This window comes from Condylura cristata, unplaced genomic scaffold (assembly GCF_000260355.1).
Source record: "Condylura cristata isolate star-nosed mole 26May11 unplaced genomic scaffold, ConCri1.0 scaffold00031, whole genome shotgun sequence".
Classification (NCBI taxonomy): domain Eukaryota; kingdom Metazoa; phylum Chordata; class Mammalia; order Eulipotyphla; family Talpidae; genus Condylura; species Condylura cristata.
The window spans coordinates 16,660,634-16,671,655 of NW_004567132.1; the positions used below are offsets into that span (position 1 = coordinate 16,660,634).

General features: G+C 52.5%; 1 protein-coding gene across 1 annotated transcript in view; it reads left to right on the forward strand.

Moving 5' to 3' along the window:
- The first annotated feature begins 259 nt into the window (after positions 1–259).
- The window catches only part of TET3 (tet methylcytosine dioxygenase 3), a 75,728-nt gene continuing 64,965 nt past the window's right edge, over positions 260–11,022 (forward strand). The window contains exons 1-2 of the mRNA XM_012731562.1: positions 260–329; positions 644–703. Of these exons, the coding sequence (XP_012587016.1) occupies positions 306–329; positions 644–703 (84 nt within the window). The 5' untranslated portion in view covers positions 260–305. The remainder of the gene's footprint in view (positions 330–643; positions 704–11,022) is intronic.

Below are 11,022 nucleotides of genomic sequence, written 5' to 3' on the forward strand. Positions count from 1 at the left end.
ACCAGGAGGCTGGGCGCCTCGGGATCCCCTTCCCCGCCTGCCAGGGAGCGGTAGCGGGCCTGGGCGGCAGCCAGCGCCACTCTGCAGCACCCTTGGCGGCGCCCCTGACTCCCGGCTGGGCAGGTCCAGCCCCGCCGGCCCTGCCCCCGCTCGGCCGGCCGCGGGGATTGGCTGGCGAGCGCGCCGCCCCCTCCACACCAGCCTGGCGGGCGGGGAGGGGAGCCCAGCCGGCAGCTGGCCGCCGCCTCCTCTGCAGTGCCTCCCTCCGTGCGCTCCGGCTGGGATAATGGGAGGCCCGCCGGCCGATGCACCAGAGGAGGCCGGCCGAGGTAGGGCGGGCAGGGCCCGGGGGATGAGGCCAGATCTGACGCAGGCGAGGGGCAGTGCCCGCACTATCTCCGGGAGGGTGGAAAAAGGAGAAATGAAAACAAAAACACACTGGAAGGCGAATGCGCCCATCCGCCTGCCCGGAGTCTGGGCCGCAGCTGGAGGGAGGAAGATGGTGCCGGCTATCCTTTCTTTCCCAGGCCCCCTCCCGCCGGCGCCCCCCTCCCCCTGCGGTGAGGCTGGGGGTGCAGCAGCAGGACTTTGCCTCTTTCCCCGTGTCAGCTTGGCTTATCAGTCTCTGTGGCTTCTTTTGCAGGTGGAAATAAAGGCTGGTGAAGGACCCGGGCCGTGGGGACAAGGGGCTGCCGCTGTCAAGGTACCTTGCGTGCGTGCGTGCGTGCGTGTGCGTGCGTGTGTGTGTGTGTGTGTGTGTTGGAGTGAAATGTTTGGCTGGGTTGGATAAAGATAAAGGGTCTCCTCTGGTGATCCCTTAATCTCTCACTATGTGTGTAGCAGCAGCTGAGGGGGAGGGGCGGTGGGGGTGTGGGCGGCCAATGAATTCTCAGGCCTGTGTGGGTTTTGTTTGGATTCTTTTTGCTTTCTCAGCTGGATGGTTTGGGTGCAGTTGGGGTTGGGTTTGTTGAGCTTTTTTTTTTTTTTTTTTTTTAAGGCATGCAGCCCACTCCCCACCCTTGCCTCTGGAAATCTCCCTGGCACTGTTGGTTAGCATCCAATCTGCAGAAATCCCTGAAGGGGGGGGGGTAAGAGGGAGGGGGAATTGAAGCTGAGTCTGAAGCTGATAGGGTGTCATTAGTCATGCTGCTGTCACCATGGAGATGGCTGGAAAGGAGAGGAGGTGGTGGGGTGAGGATATTTTGGGTAGGGTGGGGGCTGATGCAACATCATGACTGGGAATCCGGCGGCAGGCTGGCGGGCGGGTGGACGGCTGATGTTACTCTGTGCGGCTTGGTGTCTGGGGGACTGGAAAGGGAATGTTCCCAGGCGCGTGGGAAGTGGAGAAGGGAGCACTGAGCTTCTCCAGGTGGTTGTCTGAGGGCTGGGGCTGGGGTATTTGGGGCAGGGCAGGGGAGAGTCTGCCCCAGCATCAGCCATTACTAGAGAAAGCAGATGCTCCCTCCCAGGCTGGCAGGGACAGGCATGGGTAGGCTACTTTGGGCTTTGCCCATTTTCAGGTCTGGGACCCACCATGAGTTTGGGATTACTCAGCAGTATCCTCTGTTGGCCCAGGGTGGAGAAAACAGAGCTGTAGGCAGCTCCTTGTGGCTGGCTTTCAAGTCAGCAGCAGAGAGGCAGCGGAAGGGGTGTGGGGACAGGTGGGCAGAGGCAGGACGGGCTGGAACTTCTAGAGGGAGGGAGTCCGGTCCTGCCCCAGCTCAGCCACACCTTCCCCTCCAGCCCTGGGGCCTGTGGGGAGCTGGGGAATCTGGTTGCTTAGGTAGCAGATGGGCGAGGTGCTCCTGTCCCCAGACAGTCTTTCCTCCCTGGAAACCCTCCTCCGACTTCCTGGGAAAGCTGTGTGAAGTGGCACCCTGCTGCCTCTCTGCCTGGGTAGGGATGGGGCAGGGAGGGGCTCCCGGTGAAGCTGCAGGGTGGTTCCCTGGCTTCCTTCCAAGGACCAAGGAAGTGCTTGGGGCGGGGAAAGCAAGAAGAAGGCTTCTGGGGGCAAGAGGGGAGCCAGGTGGCATCAGCTCCCCGGGAGAGTTGGGCATGCCTTGGAGAGGCGGGGATTTGTGGGTGATCGCCTAGGATGACAGTGTGGGAGGCCCCTGAGGCAAGCAGAGGGTGGTTGCTACTGGCAGTGCTGTGGGCAGGGAGGGGAGAGCCTGAGCTCACTCCCAGATCCTCTCTAGAGCAGCACCCTCAGGTTCCACCCCCACTTCCTCCTCTGGCCTCCCACCGCTGAGGGCTGTGGGCATGGAGCTTATGAGTGCACCTGTTCTGCCCCCTGCCATGGGGGGAGCAGGCCGAAGGGACTGGAATGGGGACAGATGGGCCCAGGGAGGGGCAGCTTCCTCCCTCTGTGTCTCTGGCCGAGTCCACCAGAGCTTCCCTTTATGCTGGGAGGAAGGGCAGGTTTGTTTACTCCCAGAGCACCCCTCCTGCCTGGCCATGGCTTCTCTGCAGCTCTTTCCAAGTGTGCTCCCTTTCTCCCTGCCTGTGTTCTCTCGGCCTGTAGTCCTGCTGGAGCCTCTCAGTCTAAACGCGACCCTGCTATGGGCTCTGGAAGAGCAAAAGAACCCCTTCAAACACATCTTCCTCCCCCCCCCACCCACCCGCTTCCTCTGCCCCAGAGCAGGGCTTGGGCTGCCTGTGTCTTTAAAACTCTGAGGATGTGTCTGTGCTTGTTTTTATTGTTGAGTTGTCTGTCTGAGAATCAGAGCTTCCTCTTGGTCTGGCTTGGGCACTGCCAGCAAACACTTGGGTCTGAGGCCCCCCTTCTTCCTATACCACTGCCGCTCCTCCCCCCCTTGCCATTTTACTGACTGGTGTGGTAGATTTGCCTGTGGTGTCCCAGGGAACATGCCATAGCGCACTCTGCCTCCACCTCCCTCTTGGCAGCCTGCAGAGGCCAAGTGCCCAGTGCCCTGAGCCCTAGGCTGCCCTGCTTTTGGGTTCCCACACTGCTCCCACACACTGCCCCATGGGAACCTTTCCTCTGGCTGGGGATGTCTGGAAACGATTTTGGGGCTGTGCCTTCTGTGTCTCCTTTGACCACTGCAGAAATGCCTCTTTTTTGAGGATCCTTGACTCTCCACACAGCATGAGCTTCTTGACTCTCCACACACCATGAGTTCATTCCTACTAGGTCTCTCGTGTTCATCCCACTTCTCCAGTCTCTTGGAATTCTTTCTGTCTGAGGTACATTTGTAAGCAGTGCTTGGAAGACATGGAAGCAGGTGTGCGTGTCAGGCTGGCGTGGGAAGGGGACCAGCCCAGAACATTTCTGAGCTGAGTGGAGGATGAGTGAGAGAGGGCTTAGCCAATGCATATTAAGAACTGGAGTTAGAGTTCCAGAGCACAGCTCTTCCTTCTTGGTAACCCCAACTGCTTTTGAATGGCAGGCACAAGACAGACATGTGAACAAGCTGAAAGTTGAGGCCTCCTGCCCACCACAGTGCCAGCAGGGATCACTGTGATGGCGACTGGAACCCTCTTGTTGGGCCCCCTGAGTCTGGGCGCTGGGCTCCCTCCAACTGGAGATGGACGTTTTTGCTAGAGAGGGTCTTTGTGGTCCTGCCAAGTCCCTTCCCCACACCCCAAGACGAGAGCAAATGGTTTGGGTGGCTAGAGCATGGGGGCAGGAGTGAGGAGGACTTTGGTTTAGCTCAGCAGCTGGAAGACCCAGTTCTTTCAGGTCCTTTCGCCAACCCTGATCTCTCCAGGTTGGGCCAGTTTCCTCTCACTCTGGCACCTGGCAGTCAGTTGAAGACTCTCCCTTCTTCCCAGCATCTCAGCTTCTGAGAAGGAGATGGTTTCCTGGCAAATTAGGTTAGGAAACCTTAAGGCAAATGCAGGACAGGATAGTTCAGTCCCTTTCAGTTCTAGAGACTGTCGGGCTGCCCAGGACTGTGACCCCACCCCCATTCACTTATCTCCTTCCGCCTGCCCTTTTCCGTTACTGAGCTGTGTCCCAGGTATAGTAGTGGGTCCTGAAAAATAAGAGAAATCAGTATTACTTGTTTTTCACAAAACCATTGCCAAGTGGGCCTTCCTGGTGGTGCAGCGGGTTAAAGCACTGCACTGAGAAGCTAAAGCCACTTCCGCATGAGTTTGATTCCCGCCTGCCCCGGAGGTGACCACATGGAGTGGCAGACCTCTCCTGACCCGCCTGCTGCTCCCCTCAGCAGTGTACTTCGTTGATCTGCCTGTTCTGCTCTCTGCTCTGTCTCTGGTGAATCCTTTCACCCTCTGCATCTCTGGCCTGTACCCCAGTTCTGTATGAATAAATAAATAAATCTTTAAAAAAAAAAAAACCATTGCAAGCAAGAGACATTGAATTGCCTCACGTACCGCTCTGAGTGGGAGAAGCGCACTGGCGGTGTTTGCTTCACATGGCGAGCTTTCCATCCTGGTGTTTGGGCTGTGAACTTGCACGTGGCAGACCAGACCCCTCTCCCCCTCCCCAGCGGTGTCCCGTAGCTCTGTGCCTCTGTTTTCATCACTGACTTGGTGGACCTCCAGACACTTCGAAGGCTGAATCATCCATCATACCAACCTTGTTTCAATAAATTAGCATTTCTGGGATTAGGGAAGAGGGGTCCGGAATAGACAACTCCAGGAGCGAGCTTCATTTTGAAAGGAAGAGGTTGCCTTAGTCATGTTGGTTTGAGATTTCGGCAAAGCTGGATAGAAATACTGTCCTTTGCAGTTTACCTTGAGCTCGAAATTGCCTCCTTATTGGGAGCGGGTCCTGTAGTCCTACTTTGGGGGTTTCTGCAAGGCCACTACAGAGAGGAAAGCGAGCAGCACACTCAAGTCGGGGTGGGGGTGGAAAGAAGTGCACTTGTGCAGTTTCTTTTCCTTCCACTTCTGCTTTTACTGTTGGGATGTGTGATTAGTACTAGGGAGGGCACTTAATGTCCCTGGACTTTAGTTTCTTCTGTAAAATGAAGAGGTTGCCTCACGAAGTTGGTTTTTCTAGAACTGAATACGGGGAGGGGCCGGCCAGTTTCCTGGTTTTCTTAATTTTCAAAGTACCACACCAAAACATGGTCTACTTTGTACAGCTAGTTCACAGCTTGTGCCATGCCTGGCTCGCCCAGGGAATTCAGCACTAATCTGAATCACGGCTGATGCACAGACCACTTGATGAGACTGGTCCGGGGAGTGTGCTCTGAGGCGTTTCCTCTGTGTGTTGGGGTGGACTGGCGTTGCACAGTTATGAGCACCACCCTTAACAGCGTTGCTTTGGACATCTTGGTGAGTGTACAAGCCCCGTGAGACCCTCTCTCTAGACATGTCTTGCCCTCTTTTTTGCATTCTGCACCTTGGGGACAGAGCCACTACCTGGAAGAGTTGAGATCTTTCTCTCCCAGAGATTCTCTCAGAGATTGACTTGGCATCTCAGCTTCTATAGATAAGGATGCCTTCTGCCTGCCTGCCTGATCATCTCTGCAAGCCTCAGATTCCATGGAGTGGTGTCAGAACCGGCAGGGCTCCTGCAGGGTGGGTGTGGTGGGGCCTGGGGGACAGGCGTGGGGGGGGCAGGCAGGGGGGTGGGGGCTGCATAGAGAGACTTAGTGGACTTGAGAGACTTTATAGGACACTAAAGCTCTCTTGCTTTAGGCAGGGCGTCTTGAATTTTGAGCTTCTCCATTTGGGGTTTCTTAGTTAATCTAGCTCTATAGCTCTTTTCCTCTGAGGCCTGATCACAAACACCATCCTGATTTCTCAGCCTTTTTCATTGCATGAGTTTGGGCATATCCTTTCTGCTCTAGCTTAACTTCCTCCCCCACACACACACTGCATAGTTGTTTTGTTTTACACTCTGCTGAGGATCTTTGGCCTTTTCATTTAAAATACCGAAGTTACACCAAAGAGTAAAAGTACTGATGGCCTTTATCCCTGACACCTCATTGCAGAGAATGACAAAGGGGCTAAGGAGCAGGTCATGTTGTCTTACCACCAAAATATTCCTAAAGAGGCACCCATCCCAAGGCACTAAGATTAGGGTCTGAGCAATTCCTGGTTACCTCTGTGGCCTGGAACTCTTATGCCCTTAGTGCTTAAGTAATTGGATTTCTCAACCCCGCCTCCAAGCAATTTTCATGTGTAATCCTAACCTCATGGGCTTTGCAAAGGAAACAAAGACATTGAAAGGGTTTGCAAAGGGTTTGTCCCTGACACTGGCTCTTAAGCTCCATGGCCTGTTGCCTGAGTTTTCCTGCTTTGCCTCCTCCCAAACACTGCAGCGTCTACCCACTTCCTTCATACACATGCACACATACATCCACGCCACATCCTCCTTCAGTCTTTTGGCCATGGTCCCCAGCTCTGCGAAGCAGAGGGAATCATTTCCTGTCTGTCCACCTTCTATACCTTAGGGAGGTTCCACCTGCAATTTCTGCTTGCCACTCTGCAGATGGTGGAGAGAAGCCAGGAGGCCAATAACTCCTGGCAGAGGCAGGACCCTGGATGGGGATTGGCCAAGAGCCTTACCTGGTTCCCCAGACATGGTCTCTGTTTTACCTTCTCCCTGAATGTGACCCCTGGGTCAGGACACTTCTCTGCTGGCTTGAACAAGTTCAGGCTGGGTGCTGAGGGTTCCCTGCCACACCAGGCTCGCAGGAGCCAGAGGGGTAAGACTCTGCCTTCACCACTGGGGTCTCTGCTGCCCTACACCTAGAGCTCTAGGACGACTACAGAAGTGGGTTTCCCATGGGACACCAGAAGCTGTGCCCCAGAGAGCCCATGCAGCTTTTCCCCTGGCCCTGTGGACCCCTCCCCTTCCCCACTGACTTCCCCGTTCTACTCTTCATGGCCTCAGTCCATCTCCACTCGCACACTTTGTGTACAGCTCAGCCTTAAGCTCTAGACTAAGAGAGAGCTTCTGGGGATGCTGCTTTCTGGAGTGTGAATACCTATTGAAAATGGTGTAGGAGCTTGTACAATGCTTTCTGGGGCTTCCTGGCCAGCCAAGGTAGCCATCTGCTGGGATCAGACTTGTGGGTTCCTGTTACACTGCTGGGTAGAAAGGATGTAGGATCAGGGTGACTTGAGGGGCCCAGAGCTTAATGCTGGAAATTCCGAGCAGGTGGGCGGCATCTCCCTCCTCACTGGCCCTGCCGCTTTCCCTGAGCCTGGTCCTACTTGATGATTGGTTACACCCTGACCTTTGCATTGTGGCTGGCCTGCCCACCATTATTTCTCCTTGGTTTCCTGTTTTCCAGCTGTGGGTTCCCAGTGGTGTCATTTGGACCCTGGGTAGTAGTTAGGGCTTAGCTGTGGGGTTGTGTGGTTGGAGTGGTGTATGTCTTAGGGCTGTCCTGGCAAGTGGTCCAAAGTAGTGTGAACTGGGAACCAGAGTTCAGGGTTCTGTGGCCAACAGGGGGATGCCCCTCACCCCCACTTTCCAGAGGTTTCCTCCTCACTGTGGGGGGTGTTGCTCTGTATTGGGTCTCTGCCTGCTGTCTAGGGGAGGCGGTGTGGAGGAGGGCCTGGGTGCCTGCCAGAGCTCTCCGCCTTACACGCTCTCCCACCCGCCTCCACAGCCTCCATTAGGCAGGCAGGGCCGTGCTTCAACTTGCCTAAAGAGTTTCCAGTGGCCAGTCCCTCTGGTTCAGCTAGTTTAGTGGTTTCTTAGTCCCACTGCACATTAGAGTCATCTAGAGAGCTTTTAAAAAAGAAAATATCTATCTCTAGGTTCCAGCCCCAGGGAGTCTGATGTAATTGGGCTGGAGCAGAGCTCGGCCCGGTGTTTCTCCAGGCTCCCCAGGTGTTTTGCGGGTGCAGGCCGCCAGGTTGGAGGCCGCTGCCTGCCTACCTTGCCTCTCTCTCTCTGTGTCTCTCACACCCTGGGTCTGCCCCGGGATTTTTTCCCCCTCTCATTCACTGATAATTTTAGAACTAATACAACATTTGAAAAAAAATTAACTGATCCATAAGTTCACAGTTATTAAAACTAGAAATTTTGGGGGGGCCCTCCCTGGTGCCACAACAGGTTAAAAGCACAGCACTGCAATCTAGCTGCAGCTGCTTCAGTGTGAGTTCGATCCCTACCCCAGAGGTGACCCACATGGTGCAGCAGACTTCTCCTGACCCCACCCACTGCTCCCCTCAGCAGTGTATTTCGTCAGTCGGCCTGTTCTGCTCCCCACTCTGTCTCTGGTGAAGCCTCTCGCCGCCCCTGTACCTCTGGCCTGTGCCCCAGTTCTGTATGCATAAATAAATAACTTGCAGAACCTCATACCTCTCTATCATTTTTAGCTTTTTTGATAATAACCCATACCATAACACATGTTCCTTGGGAAAATTAGAATAGGCCAGAAAGGAAGGGCTTATCCATGTTAGCACCCAGTTAACCACTGCTGGCTGACGTATCCCTCCAGGCTTGATTCTGTGCATCCTGCATGTGTGTTTGTAAAAACAGTGCCACTGCACCAGAGCCCGCTTCACCTATGTCATTACTAGCAGTGATGCTTACCTCACGCGGGGCTTACCTCACGCGGGGCACAAGGGGCAAGGTTTTCATGGTTCTCTCAGCAGCTAAAGTTCTCTTAGAAAAACCAGGCAAGAGGCAGTAGCTCCACCCTTCAGATAAGGAGGCAGGTCCAGGCCCTGCCTCCCTCCTGGGCTCCTTCTTCCATGTTACATTCTTTGGTAAATGTTGAGGAGAGGACATCTTTCACCTTCATGATGATGATTATTTTCATTTGAATGTGAGTGTGTCTAATGTTTCACCTGGCTTGCTGAGTTTGAGGTCCTCTCCCGGCAAGGCACGGCTCTAAAATCTCTTGCTTCTATTCCGGCCCCACCCTTTTGTGAAACAGCCCTTGGTCACACTGCTGACACTATCTGCCTCCTTATCTGTGTACCTGCCCTCCGGTGATATTAGCATAAAACATTCACTTTATATTTTCCATGAAAGTAAATTTATTTTCAAATTTAATAATATATACACTTAGGGTTTTTGTTCTCAGTATGATTTATTTCACTTCCTTAATTTCTCACGTCTATTAACTTTTCCCTTTTCCTCCTTCAGCTTTGCCAAAGGTTTTTTGTATTTTTGAAGCTCATGGATTTCTCAGTGTGCTTTCTGTTTTCTAAAGCTCTGGTTGCTGCCTTGCCCTGCTGCCTCTGTCCTGGGCTTACTTGGGATGTACTCTTTCCGGATTCTCAGTTGGACTCTTCGGGCACTTTTTCTATTTTCTCTTCTTTGATCATAAACAACATGGAAAAATATAACGTTTTCTCACAGTTCTTCTGTGGCCTCATTCTCCAGGTTCTGATTTTTGATGTCTGCTGGAGCCCTTGGGGAGGTGCTGATGGCATGCTCAACAGGACAGTGCCAAATTTCTGATTTAGCCTGGCTCCCTTTTCTCTGAAAAAGGTCCTGCAGGGAATCCCTGTATGTGGATCCATGGCAGGGTCATCCGGCATAGCACCTGACTCCAGTGTCGCACCTCATGGTTTCGGAGGGCTGTCTTCAGGCCCCTGAGCAGGCACCTAGTGCAGCTTAGCTACCAGGACTTTGATGTGCGAGGGGTGGTTGTTAATCTAAGCAAAACTCAGTAAGATTCTGAGATCATGGAGGATGCAGGTTCAAGTGTTGCTCCCTGCTTCTCTTTGGAAGATATGACCGGATTACTATCCCTGAGGCAGGAGTAGTGTCCTGGGTCACTCAGTGGGGAAGGGGAGGGATCCACAGGGCCAGGGAAAAAGCTGCATGGGTTCTCTGGGGCACAGCTTCTGGTGTCCCATGGGAAACCCACTTCTGTAGTCCTCCTAGAGCTCAGGGTGTAGGGCAGCAGTGGTGAAGGCAGAGTCTTACCCCTCTGGCTCCTGCGAGCCTGGTGTGGTGGGAACCCTCAGCACCCAGCCTGAACTTGTTCAAGCCAGCAGAGAAGTGTCCTGACCCAGAGTCACACGCAACAGAGAAGGTGCAACATCTTAGCTGGGGCTGAAAAATTCTTACCCTTTATCTTGAGAGCAATAAAGACCAGGAACCTTCGAAGTATGGGCAGGGGGACAGAGAAGGGGATGGACTTTGAGTTCAACCCTGAAACTAATATTAGCAGTTAACATTATCTATTTTTGTTCCAAAATGGGAAAGAAAATTTTGGACTATAAATAGAAGGAATACATCCCATTTAAAGAAATCAAGTAATTCGAGTCCAAATATGTTGTTAACTGAAAATTCCTAATTCTTCTCCATCCCAGTGTAAATTTATGCATAGCTTTTTTTAGACTTTCAAATGAATTTATTTTATATGTATTTTAAGATTTACTTATTTATGCATAGAAGAACTGGGGTGTAGGCCAGAGGTGTGGGGGGTGTGTGTGAGAGGATTCACCAGAGACAGCGTGGGGTGCAGAACAGGCAGATGTACTGAAATACACTGCTGAGGGGAGCAGTGGGTGAGACGGGAGAGGTCTGCTGCGCCTTTGGGTCAGCTCCCTGGCCGGGGAGTTGCAGTGGCTCCAGGCAGCTTTAGTGCTGTGCTTTAACCCACTGTGCCACCAGGGAGGACCAAAATGACAAAATAACAAGGAGTTTCATTTTAGGGGTTTATTGTAATTTTGACTCCTATCAATGGACACACAAGTTCCTTTGTTTTTGCAGTTATAGATAACGTGGTAATTAACATAGTGTATCTGTGTTATTGTTCATTTATTTGTATAGTACAAAATCATACAGATGATATTTTAACTTTATCAAATTACTCTTCCACAAGGTAATTTGATGATATCTATCAAACTTACTTTATCAGCACTGAATGAGAAACTATCAGTTTTTAATTTTTGCCAGTTTGATAGGTGAAAAAGGCTGTCTCATTTTGATTTGTTGTATTAGTGAACCTGAAAATTTAAATGTTAGTGATTTCTGTATTCTGTATTGTCTGTTACATTTGTTACTTTTTTTTTAAAAAAAAAGATTGATTTATGCGTACAGAAATGGGGTACAGGTCAGAGGTGTGGGAGTGAGAGGATCCACCAGAGACAGAGTGGGGAGTA